Source organism: Anoplolepis gracilipes, chromosome 4, assembly GCF_047496725.1.
Source record: "Anoplolepis gracilipes chromosome 4, ASM4749672v1, whole genome shotgun sequence".
Taxonomy (NCBI): domain Eukaryota; kingdom Metazoa; phylum Arthropoda; class Insecta; order Hymenoptera; family Formicidae; genus Anoplolepis; species Anoplolepis gracilipes.
In genome coordinates this window covers 6,672,385-6,689,386 of record NC_132973.1, presented here as the reverse complement: position 1 = coordinate 6,689,386, position 17,002 = coordinate 6,672,385, and the positions used below count along the sequence as shown (strand labels likewise).

The 17,002-nt window shown below is 30.8% G+C and overlaps 2 protein-coding genes across 3 annotated transcripts; one reads left to right on the top strand and one right to left on the bottom strand.

Annotated features, from left to right (window-relative positions):
• The first annotated feature begins 11,746 nt into the window (after positions 1-11,746).
• Positions 11,747-13,899, top strand: Fen1 (Flap structure-specific endonuclease 1). The gene is made up of 8 exons (XM_072889843.1): positions 11,747-11,927; positions 12,109-12,211; positions 12,293-12,459; positions 12,579-12,688; positions 12,750-12,953; positions 13,026-13,244; positions 13,325-13,507; positions 13,629-13,899. The coding sequence occupies exons 1-8, from the start codon at positions 11,846-11,848 to the stop codon at positions 13,701-13,703; spliced, it is 1,143 nt and encodes a 380-aa protein (XP_072745944.1). The 5' UTR covers positions 11,747-11,845; the 3' UTR covers positions 13,704-13,899.
• A 231-nt stretch (positions 13,900-14,130) lies between these two features.
• Positions 14,131-17,002, bottom strand: LOC140664597 (reticulon-4-interacting protein 1, mitochondrial). 2 transcript variants are annotated; one of them, XM_072889837.1, is made up of 8 exons: positions 16,648-17,002; positions 15,987-16,263; positions 15,756-15,901; positions 15,528-15,677; positions 15,147-15,436; positions 14,891-15,076; positions 14,596-14,773; positions 14,131-14,525 (listed from the first exon to the last, which is right to left on the bottom strand). In XM_072889837.1, exons 1-8 carry the CDS (start codon positions 16,693-16,695, stop codon positions 14,322-14,324), a joined length of 1,479 nt encoding a protein of 492 aa, XP_072745938.1. In that variant the 5' UTR covers positions 16,696-17,002; the 3' UTR covers positions 14,131-14,321. The 2 variants fall into 2 exon arrangements, with proteins under 2 accessions (XP_072745938.1, XP_072745939.1); XM_072889838.1 differs by having other exon boundaries at positions 15,987-16,227; positions 16,648-17,000.

The following is a 17,002-nucleotide window of genomic DNA, read 5'->3' as shown; positions in this document are numbered from 1 at the left end:
CGCAAAAATTTCATTAATTTTAATTACATATTATTTTAAAAAAGATAAAATGAAAAATAAAAGTTTTAATTTTTACTTGACAAGCATTTTAATTTATATAGCTAAAGCATTAGAGCTAAAAAAAGGTGCTAAATATTTAATCTTATAAATTGTTGTATTATTAATAAAAAAGTTGATGCAAGACACTTTTTGTAACAACTAATGATTTGAAAAGAAAAGGAAAATTACTTATCAAAATTAATTAACTCAGATCATTGTTGCAAGAGACTCTTATGTAACTATATATATATATATATATATATATATATATATATATATATATATATATGATATATAAATACATATTTATAATATAATTTTATTTTATTTAATTACTGTAATTCTATTCATCAGTTGACTCATTTAATTCATCTACTTGTCGCTTTGAATTTACAATTTTAAGAGCAGGACGTTTAATATATTAATTTCAAGAAAAGAAACTTTATTAATTAATGTTAATTAATGCATATTATCCAATCGGCATACTTGTATGCGATTAGTAATATTTAATTCTAAACTTTGTAATATTTTACTTTAAAATATACTCATATTTTTGCGCAATCGATATCAATATCAATCGGCGAATGTCGCGGGGTTGTGCGCGCTTCGGTGGGCGGAAGGCCCCGACCGATCGATCTATGCCGGCGCGTATCGATTCGAGTATGAATCCGCGGGTGGATCGTGGTTGGCGGCTTCTCGCGGGGCGCGGTTTCGTCGGCTCGTTCGGGTGGCCGACAAGATGGCCGGGAACGGAAAGGACCGCTTTGCTCGAGACTCGTAGAGCGCTTGGATATGATTAAAAAATGGGCGCTCTGCGTCTCTGCCCATTGTCCGGCGGGTGTTGGCCGGGTAACGAGGGCGCGGGGTAATTTCGTTTTCGCGCATTATGGCCAGTATTTGACCACGTACTTTTCTAGCCAGTTGGACCTACCTTTGTTGCTCCTGGCCATATTCATTCTGACTCGATTTTTAGCCAGAGATCAAAGAAGAAAATAATTCCTTCCTATTGCCGGTTAATTATTATCGCCGGCAAATAAGACGACCTATATTTATAGGATCGTACGATATTATAATCGTTTTCTAGACGTGTTGTACGTCATTCAGTCGTTTAAAGTCGCAAAAAATAATATAATCATGTATATACCGAATTTTTTCGATGCATATAAAATATATTAGCATGTATGTTAGGTACCCCTCTGTCGGCAGGTCATTAACATCTGTATCTTTAAAATTATTTTATAAAACTCATATTACAAATATATAATTAAAATAAATATTTTATGTATATTTCATTCATCATATACATTTTATAATACGTGTCTTGCATAAAATTGGAATAAATATTACATATTCTTATTCCTAAAATATTTTTCCTTTTCTTTCAATTTATATGTATAACTTTTCTATTTTAACAAAATTTTCTATTAAAAAAAAATGAATAAAAAATATAAAATTTTATCTTACATATAATTAAGATATAAAAGAAATTTTTCTGATTTAAAATTGGCTCAGAATTCACTAGAATACGTTATCCTGCCGTCCGAGGGTTAAAGCAACGGATTTATCTACAATCTACATCTCTATCTACCAAAATCTCTACATAAATTCGTTGCTTTAAAATAAAAACTTTTTTTCGCTCACCGACACTGATGTGCAACAGCGGAGTTGTCGATATTGAAGCTATGTTATCTATAACATACAAATATAAAGTCCAAATTATAGCAGCGCTTAAAATAATTAATATTTCAAAATTTCTTATTGTACTCATTAAATTTATATTCGATGCGTACAAAAATAAGCAGATATCTAAATATTAAATAATTTTGTAAATTAAAAAAACTTTTCTTTTTAAATAGAAACTTCTATAAGATTTATACAAAAATCTTTATCTCTGAATTTCTTTTGATTAAATCATTCAACTAAAAGAATCGAATTATTTCGTATAAGGCATTTATTAATTAATATACAAATAATATTTACCCTGGGGTTGCTCCGCCGATGCAGGATGCCTCTCCAAGGCCTTCTCCTCCTCTCAAATTGTAAGGGACGTCAGGAACTATATATTGTTTTACACGCGCGATATAGTTTTTTTAATTTGTTGAAACCGCACAAAAATAAAATTGCGCAATATATTAAACCGTACAAAAGTAAAAACGCGCGATAGTTTGACGGCACTCCCGCACTTTTACGCGCGATACTTTGACGGCACTCCCGAATTTCGAAACGATCGAAAATCCCATTTTATCACGCGCGAGAATCATATTTGGAGTCGACAGGTCGGGCACGATCAAACTTCAACGAAAGAAAGATTAAAATCAGGATAAATGAACGAAAACACGATCACGATCGCGACGAAGTCGAGACAAATGTCAAAAACAATAGCGTTCTATATGTCACTAAGATCGAATGTTATTATTTTATTTCGGAGTCATTTTAGACGTACTTTAACACGTTAAGATTAATCGTAATATTATTACATATTATTCGTATTATTATTACGTATTATCGTCGCGAGAAACTTGTACACGGCGCGCTCGACCTCGAAGTGAACGAACGCGAGACGCACATGCCGGCGCAGACGTCGGAGTAAAAACACGTGCGCACACTACGTCCGCCCAAGTCGAAATGAATGACTCACCGCTGTCACGAGTCGCGTACGCCGTGGTCTCCCCTCTCTTACCACCTCTTACTATGGAATGCGTGACGTCAACACAAGGTCGAGTATGCTCATTTATCCCGCAGGAAGAGCGATACCTTTTTTGCGAAATATGTTCTCCTAATAAATATGGAAAATTTAAAGAATTATTTATAAAACAACAATTTCATTCTAATTATTTAAACACGTTTCTCATTCCTTTCATAGGTCGCGTTCGGGGAGACACTATTAGCACTAACAGCGTCGTCCACATAAATTTGGAAAATTTAAAGAATTATTTATAAAACAACAATTTCATTCTAATTATTTAAAGACATTTTTTATTTTTCCAAATTTATGTGAACGACGCTGTTAGTGCTAATAGTGTCTCCCGGAACGCGACCTATGTAAGAAATGAGAAACGTGTTTAAATAATTAGAATGAAATTGTTGTTTTATATATAATTCTTTAAATTTTCCATATTTATTAGGAAAACATATTTCGCAAAGAAGGTATCGCTAAGATCCGCGGAAAGAACGATACCTTCTTTGCGAAATATGTTCTCTCAATAACTCAGAAGCGAATTTTCGAGCATTTTAAGATATATTACTGCTCGTAAAGTACATTGCCGATATTTATGTAAAATATTTTATTAATAAAAATTGAACTTTCGAGGAGATTAGAAGACACATATTATTAATCGCGTACGAGTATGTCAATTGCATAATCGGCATTAATTAACAAAAATTAATAAAGCTTCTTTTCCCGAAATTAATATATCAAACGTTCTGCTTTTATAATTGTAAATTCAAAGCGACAAATAGATGAATTAAATGAGTCAACTGATGAATAGAATTACAGTAATTAAATAAAATAAAATTATATATTATAAATATGCATTTATATATCATATATATAGTTATATAAGTGTCTCTTGCAACAATATACTCGGTTAATTAATTTCGATGCATTATTAAAAATTAAAGATAAGACATAGCCAGAAGGATATGTGATGAGAATGCTAGAAGGATGCGAAAAGAAAGAAATCAGAAAGTCAATAAGATATTGCGAGATGTTCCGCGGTAAACGAAATTCGAATTCTCTATTCGATCAAAAATCGAATTAGCTATCGATCGAGTCTGCATGAATTATTCAGTTCAGGAAATTAGAAACGCCATACCGAAATAAGATAATGTATTCGCAACGAATGAATATGATATAAAATTTAATATAAAATATATTACAAAATGTATAAAATACATTGTAAAATGTACAAAATACATATTATATATAATTAATTCAATGTTACATATAGAGAATTAATTATATTACAAATATATTTTACAAAATTTAATTAAAACGTCACCGAGAAAGGCAATTAGGAGCTAGCGCAGGTGTATACAAAATTTAATATAAAATATAATTTTAATTTTTAATTCAAAATAATTTTATTACATAGAATTATACGAAATATCCGAAATTGACCTATATAATTTATTAGAAATTTTTAAAACGTAATTGATATAGTCTATATCACGATCAAAAGATCGAATTATTAATAAATTTATCGATACGTCTCTCTCAATTAAGAAAACCTAGAATATTAATGGAATTTTATGTTATTGTATGTATTCTTCCATTTCGTGTAATTTTACTTTTTACAATAAGTATATAATAAATATAATTCATACATATAATATAACGCAACTTAAATCTATCTCTTACGCAATAATATCTTATATACTATTTTAATAATATAATATAATATTTAAAATTCATACTTAATGTTCATACAATCTTATGCAATATAATATATAATAATATATAATATATAACATACCATAAATACAATGTTATACCTGCATAATATACATTTTAATATAAAAGATATGCATATAATATACATATTATATACGTACATACAATAAGTTACATGTACAATAAATAAGTTACATTTTTTTACGTTTTTCATAATTAAACTAAATTTTATTATAAATATAATTTTAATTTTTACCTAATAATGTTTTAATACTTGTTTTTACAGTTTTTATATGTAATTTATATTTAATTAATTTTTTATTTTATTGAAAAAAATATTAAATTTTTATATTTTTACAATTTTATATTATCTTATATTTATATTTTTATATTTTTTCCTTACAAATAAATTTAATTTTATAATAGCTATAATTTTTCTTTTATTAAATTTTATATATTTTTTTAAATTGTCTTAATAGCCCTAGCAGACCTAATTCTACTAGCTACATCAGCAAAAATCCGATAAAACAAGATTTGGAGAGTCCTAATTGGAAATTTGCGATTACATATTTTTTACACATTGTGGCCAGAATTGACCACGTATTTTCAGCCAGTTGGACCTACCTTTTGTTGCTCCTGGCTATTCATTCTGACTCGATTTCTACGAGCCAAGAATTGAGGAAGAAAAACAACTTCTTCTACTGCCGGTAATAATTATCACCGGCAAATAAGACGACTTATATTCATTTAGGATCGTATGATATTATAATACAATCGTTTTGTAAATGCGTATCATTAGTCGTCGAAAGTTGCAAAAGATATATAACAAATATAATCATGTATATACCGAAAAAATTGTACTCAAAATGTAGACTTTATAAGCCTTCTTAATAGATATTCTTAATAAACAAGAATAATTTTTTACCGTGATATATTTTAAAACACCTAATTTATAATGATTTGTAAAATTGCTTTTTTTTGTTATTGGGATTCATAATCTCAAATATTAAATAATATAAGATGATAAGAAAATATTTTATTCAGTATATATATTCTTACTTGCTAAGAATATCTGGAAGTACTCTTTAGAAGATTTCTCTCTTAAACTAATTGTAAGAAGATCTTCTTAGTGTTTATTTTAAAGAAATATATTATAAAGTTAAATAAAATATTCTTAAGCTGAGGATATAATTTTTTCGATGTACGTAAAATATATTAGCATGCATATCAATCCCTCTGTCGGCGGGTCATTAAACATTTGTATCTTTAAAATTGTTTTATAAAAATCTAATATATATAATTAAAATAAATATTTTATGTATGTCTTGCATAAAACCGGAATAAATCATATATTTTTATTTTTTTTAATATTTTTCTTTTTCTCTCAATTTTAATATACAAATGGTATATCTATTTTAACAAAAGTTAAAAAAAAAGTAAATGAAAAATGTAATATAAAATTTTCTTTTGGAATACGTACAAAAAGAAATTTTTTTATAATTTAAAATTGACCCAGAGTACGGCATGCATGCATTCCGCCGTTCGAGGGTTAAAGCAACGAATTTATCTACAATCTACATCTTTATCTACAAGTCTATTAATCTACATCTACAAATCTCTACACAAATCCGTTGCTTTAAAATATAATAAAAGCTTTTTATCACTCACCGACACTGATGTACAACAGCGGAGTTGTTGATATTGAATCTATACGTTGTCTGTAACATACAAATATAAAATATAAATTATAGCAGCGCTTAAAATAATTAATATTCAAGAATTTATTATTATATATACTCATCAAATTATTATTATGTACTCATTAAATTTTATATTCAATGCGTACAATAATAAGCAGATATATAAATATCGAATAATTATATAATTAAAAAAAAGAACTATTTTTTAAATAAATAGACTTTTATAAGATTTATGTAAAAGTCTTTATCTCTGACTTTCTCTTGTTGAAATCAATCAACTAAATAAACTGAATTAAATCATATACGTGATTTATAATAATTAATCTACAAATAATAATATACAAATTATATTTACCCTGGGGTTGCTCCGCCGATGCAGGATGCCTCTCCTAGGCCTCCTCCTCCTCTCAGATTGTAAGGGACGTCAGGAATTATTGTTTTATACGCGCGATATACTTTTTTTAATTTATTGAAACCGCACAAAAATAAAATCGCGCAATATTTTAAACCGTACAAAAGTAAAAACGCGCGATAGTTTGACGGCACTCCCGCACTTTTACGCGCGATACTTTGACGGCACTCCCGAATTTCGTAAATCCCATCGAACGATCGAAAATCCCATTTTATCAGGCGCGAGAATCATACTTGGAGTCGACAGGTCGGGCACGATCAAACTCCAACGAAAGAAAGATTAAAATCAGGATAAATGAACGAAAACACGATCACGATCGCGACGAAGTCGAGACAAATGTCAAAAACAATAGCGTTCTATATGTCACTAAGATCGAATGTTATTATTTTATTTCGGAGTCATTTTAGACGTACTTTAACACGTTAAGATTAATCGTAATATTATTACATATTATTCGTATTATTATTACGTATTATCGTCGCGAGAAACTTGTACACGGCGCGCTCGATCTCGAAGTGACCGAACGCGAGACGCACATGCCGGCGCAGACGTCGGAGTAAAAACACGTGCGCACACTACGTCCGCCCAAGTCGAAATGAATGACTCACCGCTGTCACGAGTCGCGTACGCCGTGGTCTCCCCTCTCTTACCACCTCTTACTATGGAATGCGTGACGTCAACACAAGGTCGAGTATGCTCATTTATCCCGCGGGAAGAAGGATACCTTCTTTGCGAAATATGTTTTCCTAATAAATATGAAAAATTTAAAGAATTATATATAAAATAACAATTTCATTCTAATTATTTAAACACGTTTCTCATTCCTTTCATAGGTCGCGTTCGGGGAGACACTATTAGCACTAACAGCGTCGTCCACATAAATTTGGAAAATTTAAAGAATTATTTATAAAACAACAATTTCATTCTAATTATTTAAAGACATTTTTTATTTTTCCAAATTTATGTGAACGATGCTGTTAGTGCTAATAGTGTCTCCCCGAACGCGACCTATGGAAGGAATGAGAAACGTGTTTAAATAATTAGAATGAAATTGTTGTTTTATATATAATTCTTTAAATTTTTCATATTTATTAGGAAAACATATTTCGCAAAGAAGGTATCCTTCTTCCCGCGGGATAAATGAGCATACTCGACCTTGTGTTGACGTCACGCATTCCATAGTAAGAGGTGGTAAGAGAGGGGAGACCACGGCGTACGCGACTCGTGACAGCGGTGAGTCATTCATTTCGACTTGGGCGGACGTAGTGTGCGCACGTGTTTTTACTCCGACGTCTGCGCTGGCACATGCGCCTCGCGTTCGGTCACCTCGAGGTCGAGCGCGTCGTACACGTTTCTCGCGACGATAATATACGTAATAATAATACGAATAATATGCAATAATATTACGATAAATCTTAACGTGTTAAAATACGTCTAAAATGATTTCGAAATAAAATAATAACATTCGACTTTGGTGACATATAGCGCGCTATTGTTTTTGACATTCGTCTTGGCTCTTGGCTCTCGGTTCTCGGTTTCATCGCGATCGCGGTCGTGTTTTCGTTCATATTTCCTGATTTCGATCACGAAATTATGTTGTCGGGGATCGTATTTGATGCCGACTAACTGGGATTCTCTCAGTGTTGCTTTCCAGTGAAAAATGATTGATTGAGGAAGATGTTGTCAAATGGATGTCGTTTATCGGCGTTTAATTTGCATTTTTTCAATCGTCATTTCTTACTGGGCAACAACGTTTACACGCCTCAGTATCGCGGCTAAGGCGAATGCCGGCCGCGTAAGACGTATGTTCAGTATAGAGAGATACCTGAACGCGCGGTTAATATTGAGCTAACGCTCGATAATCGGTTGTTGAGAGCACGGTCTGCTTCGGCAACAGGTTTCGGTCCTAATCGATTAGAGGTCGGTCGATTGTTGGAATAAATCGTTGATGGGCTTTCTTGTACCGTTCACCAGCAATACGACGTATCGCATTGAGGACGTCGACTGAAAGATTTAGGTCATGATTTACGCTCAGTAAAGAGGTCCGATCCAGTTGATAAATGTTCAGATTGTTGAACATTCATGAAATGGGTGTTCCTCTTGATCCGTCTACCAGCCCTATGACGTATCATGTGGACTGTCTGTATGATAGACACATATGCTCATCCGAAATCGTGCCTAATGAGTTTGAGTCGGTCTGAGATGCGGAACTGCACGAACGAGAATCGAGCGGACCCCATTCGCGATCGATTCCCTCGATCTTCCGTCCTCTTCCGATTCGGACTTAAATTCTTGCTCGGAGTTTGATCGTGCCCGACCTGTCGACTCCAAGTATGATTCTCGCGCGTGATAAAATGGGATTTTCGATCGTTTCGAAATTCGGGAGTGCCGTCAAAGTATCGCGCGTAAAAGTGCGGGAGTGCCGTCAAACTATCGCGCGTTTTTACTTTTGTACGGTTTAATATATTGCGCAATTTTATTTTTGTGCGGTTTCAACAAATTAAAAAAACTATATCGCGCGTGTAAAACAATATGTAGTTCCTGACGTCCCTTACAATTTGAGAGGAGGAGAAGGCCTTGGAGAGGCATCCTGCATCGGCGGAGCAACCCCAGGGTAAATATTATTTGTATATTAATTAATAAATGCCTTATACGAAATAATTCGATTCTTTTAGTTGAATGATTTAATCAAAAGAAATTCAGAGATAAAGATTTTTGTATAAATCTTATAGAAGTTTCTATTTAAAAAGAAAAGTTTTTTTAATTTACAAAATTATTTAATATTTAGATATCTGCTTATTTTTGTACGCATCGAATATAAATTTAATGAGTATAAGAAATTTTGAAATATTAATTATTTTAAGCGCTGCTATAATTTGGACTTTATATTTGTATGTTACAGATAACATAGCTTCAATATCGACAACTCCGCTGTTGCACATCAGTGACGGTGAGCGAAAAAAAGTTTTTATTTTAAAGCAACGAATTTATGTAGAGATTCTGGTAGATAGAGATGTAGATTGTAGATAAATCCGTTGCTTTAACCCTCGGACGGCAGGATAACGTATTCTAGTGAATTCTGAGCCAATTTTAAATCATAGAAAAATTTCTTTTATATCTTAATTATATGTAAGATAAAATTTTATATTTTTTATTCATTTTTTTTTAATAGAAAATTTTGTTAAAATAGAAAAGTTATACATATAAATTGAAAGAAAAGGAAAAATATTTTAGGAATAAGAATATGTAATATTTATTCCAATTTTATGCAAGACACGTATTATAAAATGTATATGATGAATGAAATATACATAAAATATTTATTTCAATTATATATTTGTAATATGAGTTTTATAAAATAATTTTAAAGATACAGATTTTAATGACCTGCCGACAGAGGGGTACCTAACATACATGCTAATATATTTTATATGCATCGAAAAAATTCGGTATATACATGATTATATTATTTTTTGCGACTTTAAACGACTGAATGACGTACAACACGTCTAGAAAACGATTATAATATCGTACGATCCTATAAATATAGGTCGTCTTATTTGCCGGCGATAATAATTAACCGGCAATAGGAAGGAATTATTTTCTTCTTTGATCTCTGGCTAAAAATCGAGTCAGAATGAATATGGCCAGGAGCAACAAAGGTAGGTCCAACTGGCTAGAAAAGTACGTGGTCAAATACTGGCCATAATGCGCGAAAACGAAATTACCCCGCGCCCTCGTTACCCGGCCAACACCCGCCGGACAATGGGCAGAGACGCAGAGCGCCCATTTTTTAATCATATCCAAGCGCTCTACGAGTCTCGAGCAAAGCGGTCCTTTCCGTTCCCGGCCATCTTGTCGGCCACCCGAACGAGCCGACGAAACCGCGCCCCGCGAGAAGCCGCCAACCACGATCCACCCGCGGATCCATACTCGAATCGATACGCGCCGGCATAGATCGATCGGTCGGGGCCTTCCGCCCACCGAAGCGCGCACAACCCCGCGACATTCGCCGATTGATATTGATATCGATTGCGCAAAAATATGAGTATATTTTAAAGTAAAATATTACAAAGTTTAGAATTAAATATTACTAATCGCATACAAGTATGCCGATTGGATAATATGCATTAATTAACATTAATTAATAAAGTTTCTTTTCTTGAAATTAATATATTAAACGTCCTGCTCTTAAAATTGTAAATTCAAAGCAACAAGTAGATGAATTAAATGAGTCAACTGATGAATAGAATTACAGTAATTAAATAAAATAAAATTATATTATAAATATGTATTTATATATCATATATATATAGTTACATAAGAGTCTCTTGCAACAATGATCTGAGTTAATTAATTTTGATAAGTAATTTTCCTTTTCTTTTCAAATCATTAGTTGTTACAAAAAGTGTCTTGCATCAACTTTTTTATTAATAATACAACAATTTATAAGATTAAATATTTAGCACCTTTTTTTAGCTCTAATGCTTTAGCTATATAAATTAAAATGCTTGTCAAGTAAAAATTAAAACTTTTATTTTTCATTTTATCTTTTTTAAAATAATATGTAATTAAAATTAATGAAATTTTTGCGATTATGACAGCAAACACGATATAATTCGGGCAATTTTTATTTAAATAAGTAAAAAATTGACATTTTTCTCTAATTAAAAAAATTTTGTATATATACGTACACATATAATATATCTGATTTTTATTTCATTTAATTGAATCTATCGATATTTTAAAGTTTATTATTGTATTTGTAGAACAATATAATACTCTAAATTATTAAATTGTTGAAAGAAAATTTCTTTTTTATATTAAATAAGTTTTAATTTGTAAAATGTAGAATGTAAAAATAGCGTTTAATAAAAGAAAAAGAATTACCAAAAATCAAGATATTATTGGCAAAATTAGAATATTGACAATATTTACATGGTTATTTGATATTAAAAGTAAATTATTGCCAGTGTGGAGAAATAACAAATTATTTTTAGGTGAAAGCGAATAAGCAAAATGTGTAATAAATTTTGTTGACATAGCACGGATCGCAACCAAAACTGTGCACGTTATGTGTTATCCATTGAGAACATTCGTGGACATTAGCTATGTAGTTGAATGTTTATGTCCATAGAGGGCGTATCGCTTTCAGAAATCACGTAAAATCGGGCCGTGGCGTCTCTTAAGCTTCTCTCTGGTTTATATTAGGCAAATTGGCGGGAAACGTGTGTTAGAAAATGTCGACTGTCTAACGACTTGTCTGTTTTTCTTACGTATTTAATAAATATTTCGCCAATTATGGGTATTTTAGGTTTATCGAAGCTCATAGCAGATATAGCTCCGGAAGCTATCAAAGAGCGAGAATTGAAGCATTATTTTGGTACGTAATTGTTATCTCTGTCTTGTATGTGTTGAGCTTTTATATTTAACCAAAAAGAAATTAACCTATTATTTAAAATTTCCATGCGAATAATATTTATAATATATATTTTATATTCTTAATTAGCCGTTTTATTATTAATATTCATATTGCATTATTAATTTCTAGTTTCATGTTTCAGGTCGTAAAATTGCTATTGATGCCTCTATGTGTTTATATCAATTTCTCATAGCTGTGCGCAGTGAAGGGGCTCAACTCACTACTGTAGATGGTGAAACAACTAGGTATTTCTTACCTATATATTATGTTAGGTTTTTATGAATTAAATTGTAAAGAAGGATTAATTAGTAAATTTTGTTACGTAGCCATTTAATGGGCACATTTTATCGGACCATACGTTTGGTAGAACAAGGAATAAAACCTGTTTATGTATTTGATGGAAAGCCACCAAACTTAAAAAGCGGAGAGTTAGCTAAACGAGCTGAGAGGAGAGACGAAGCACAAAAACTCTTGCAAGCTGCTGAAGAAGATGGTAATAACATATAAAATATTTTATTTTTCAGAGTTATAATTATTTTAAAAATAATTTAAATTTTACATTCTGCAGAAAAAATTGTAAAAGATTTTAATAGCAGATGTTTTTTCTTAAAGGAAATGTAGAGGCTATAGACAAATTTAGCAGAAGATTGGTTAAAGTTACAAAAAATCATGCTGATGAAGCTAAACAATTACTCCAATTAATGGGCATACCTTATATTGATGTAAGCATTTGTATAAAATCATAATTTTTTTTTTTTTCTTACTAACAGATATTTTCTATAGGCTCCTTGCGAGGCTGAAGCACAATGTGCTGCTTTAGTGAAAGCTGGTAAAGTTTTTGCCACTGCTACGGAAGATATGGATGCACTCACTTTTGGCTGTAATGTGCTACTTCGACGTTTAACTCTCAGCGAAGCCAGAAAATTGCCTGTACAAGAGATTCATTTGGACAAAGTTCTCACAGGTTTAGAGTTGAATCAAGATGAGGTATGTATTTTTTTTATATTTGTTTTACAATAAGTGTTACTTTATCAAATTCTGAAATAACATAATTTACAGTTTATTGATCTTTGTATTATGTTGGGTTGTGATTATACTGGGAGCATTAAAGGTGTTGGTCCAAAAAGAGCAATAGAATTGATAAAAAATCATAGATCTCTTGACAAAATTATTGAAAATATAGATTCCAAAAAGTACCCCACGCCAGAAAATTGGAATTATAAAGAGGCAAAATTATTATTTCAAGAACCAGAAGTAACAAATGCAGAAGATATCCAAGTACTTTTTGATAATAATTTTCAAATAAATTTCTTTTTTCTGTTTAAATTATATATACTAAATATGATTTATTTTGCAAGTTAAAATGGTCTGAACCAGATGAAGAAGGTCTGGTAAAGTTTTTGTGTGGTGATAAGCAATTTAACGAAGAACGGGTCAGAAACGGAGCTAAAAAACTTCATAAAGCCCGAAATACATCCACACAAGGCAGACTGGATTCATTCTTCAAAGTTTTACCGACGACCCCAACACCAAAGCGAAAGGTGAAATATTTTTTAAACATGAAATATTTATTTAATTTCCATCTAATTAATACTCATACTAATACTCATATTAATCTACATAAATATTTATATAAAATGTTTTCTTTATATATTGTTATAGACAGAAGAAAAAAAGTTACCAGCTAAAAAGGCGAAAACAGCAGGTAACAGTAAATTCCGCGGAAAAGCAAAATAAAAATAATATGAACTTCATAAACAGGTACAATGTTAAAATTGCATATTTATGTATTATTTATAAGACGTCTCGAATTTTTATTTTTATAACATATTTCGCATTTATTTTTTTAAATTTCTAAACAAATTGTAAAATTTCAACTGATAACATAATAGCATGCATTTTTTGTTTATTTCATAAAATATATCAAGTACAATAATATTCATATAATGTATATCCTTATATATTATAAACTCCAATACGTTATATTTAACAATAATTTTTCGCATGTTTCTATAAAAATTTTTACAAATATTTAGATTTTTGCAATGTGATTATTTATTATATACTTTCTCTCTTTCATATAACTTTTTTAGTATAATTTGATTTAGAAAGAATTTAGAAAAAAGTATATAGTAATATTTTATATTATGGTTTGTTAATTGTATTATGTTGTCAGTCTTTATTTTAGCACCAAGTATTATGACTATAAATTTATTTATGACTACTATTCAATATTCTATTTGCAAAATTGTGAATGTTCATTAATATTTGGCAGTTTACATCAAAATTATACACTATTATATACAAAACGAGGTAATCGCGGAATAAATTTTTTCTAATAATGACAATGAAATGTCACTGAAATGTAATAATCGTACTACCAATAGAATTCGGATCTAAAACGTGAAGCAATGCCCGCTCAATATTGTATGGTGCATACACTCTATCTACGACTGTTTGCAGTTGATTCGCATCAGTCAACTCGCATAAAGCTCGTAAATATGCAGCATTCAATTTTGCGCCCTCTTTCCATTGATGCATGTTGAATCCGAACATGTACTATAATATAAAGCATCAGTCAGTAATGCAATCCAGTTTTAATATTGCGAACACATTAACTGAAACATACTTGAACCAATAACTTTATCCTAACACATCCAGCAAATATACTTCCACAAATAAATCCCAACGAGTCCGATCTTAATTGTTCGGGAACAGTAGATACGTAGGAACCATGTGGCAGTAAGAATTTCTTTAAAATATGTTCTTGAAAGGGTTCATTATCAGTATAAAAAATTGCGTCATACCTGTAATGAAAGAAGTGTACCTTAATTAGAAAATACTATTACATGTTGTTTTAATCATTTAAATTTAAATAAAGTATAAGTTTATATATATAATAAATCATATTTAATTTTACATACTTATCATGCAATTGTAATTCCTTTTCAATATCGGTTTCGTTTATTATTATAACTTCATCGGCACCTAGTGCTTTCATTACAGGTTCTGCATTTATTCTGCATGCGGTCACTACATATCCACCCCATAACTTAACTAATTGCGTTAAAATACAACCGATTGGAGTGCTTCCGCCATATATAAAAACTCTGTAATAATATTATTAACATTTTGAACACAACAGTTTAGAAGATTTGAACTAATAGTAAAAAGTATTACCGTTTTCCTTTGGCATTGCCTTCTTTTATAACAGATCTATTAACTAGAGCGTCCCATGCCAAGCAACCATTGTATGGTAAGCTGGCAGATGCTTCAAAATTACAAGATTTAGGCCGTCTTGCTACTTGCGTTTCTGGAACAATTATATATTCCGCCATCGTGCCAGGAGCCCACGATGGAACAGCTAAAAATACTTCATCTCCAATATCAAAATTGATAACACCTTGTCCAATGTCAACTATCACTCCTGTGCAATCTCTCCCTAAAGTTACAGGTAGTTCTTTTTGTTTCTAAATAATACATTCACATATTCATTCATTATAACATATAATATTATATTGCGAGATATATCACTAGATTCTTGAAAAAATTTATACTTACCCCTGAATTAAGTAATCTTCTATAAATTCTAGAGTATCCAGAACATATCCTTGTATCAATAACATTAAGTGAAGCAGCTTTAACTTGTATTAATAAGTCGTTCGATTTTTTTATCGTTGGTATTTCAAAATCGTCTATCATCAATACACTCTGTATGACAAATGGAAAAAAAAATTATATCCAAAAACTAATTAGATATATATATATATATATATATGTATGATATACCTCGATACCATAATAATGATGGCAAGCTATAGCTTTTATGTGATGTATGTGATGAGAAGAGGGTTTACAATTGAGACCAATATAATAGCCTATCACAGTTCCAATTGCTATGCCTGTTAAGCAATATATCGCTTCTCTTCTTGATACTAGAATAGAATATAAACAAACTTATAAGTTAATTTTTGAAGTACATAGAAACATAGTTTATCAACAATTAAATATTTTCCATGCCTTTATTAGCCCACATGACTCCTAATTGACGATAAAAATCTACTGTATTCCATTGGACAGTGTAATATTGAAATTGGACTTCTTGCCAGCCTCTTTGTACAGAAGTAGCCATACCTAGCACAATGTCTTTGGCATGCTGCGTGTATTGCTCGTCGCAAAGCTGCAGGATAAACTGATGCAACTGAGCTAGCCATGTCATACACGATTGTTGTGCCTGTTGAACTGCTACGGATGCTTGAACCTTCCCCCAAATTTTTTTTTTTGTATATTGAGATTTCTATGAATAATTATATTTAATGCAAAGTAATTTGCATATATTTTTCACATTTAAAATAGAAAAATTTTACACATTAAAATATTTCTATTTCTTCTTTCTAGAAATGAAAATATGAAATATATATATATATATATATAGATATAATTATATATTACTTGCAATATACATTATTTCTCTATATAGAATAGAAAATTATATAATTTTTGCATAAATAGAAAACAATGTAACATGCAATTTAAAAACAAGTAACAATTGGTATAATTACTTGATAGAATATTTAAATTCTAACAAAATAATTTTACTACATACATGTATATTATTAAAATATTATATAAAGCACGATTACAGGAGTGTGGATATTTATACAAAAGAAAATCCAATTACCTGTAATGTTTCAAGCTGATTCGAAAAGTGAAAATAAACTTCGTCCATAATTAATATGCGGAAAAAGAAAAAGAAATTAATAATAAAATTTAATGCATTGTAAAATATACGACAATGCGTAGACAATACGTAAACGGCAACTGGAAAAGCGGCACAGCAATGTTATAAATAAACGATTAACGCATTGCGTTAACCACTCGAAATAGATATCAAGTTTGTGTTGCGAATCGCGACGACGGTTTGGCAAACATTTTTCGCGATGACGTACGTCAATGTCTCTCAATCGGATAAATGCTTTCGTACGTTGTCATGTTATTTTTACAAGACCATTGCCCTTCAAGTTAGCATCGAGGAA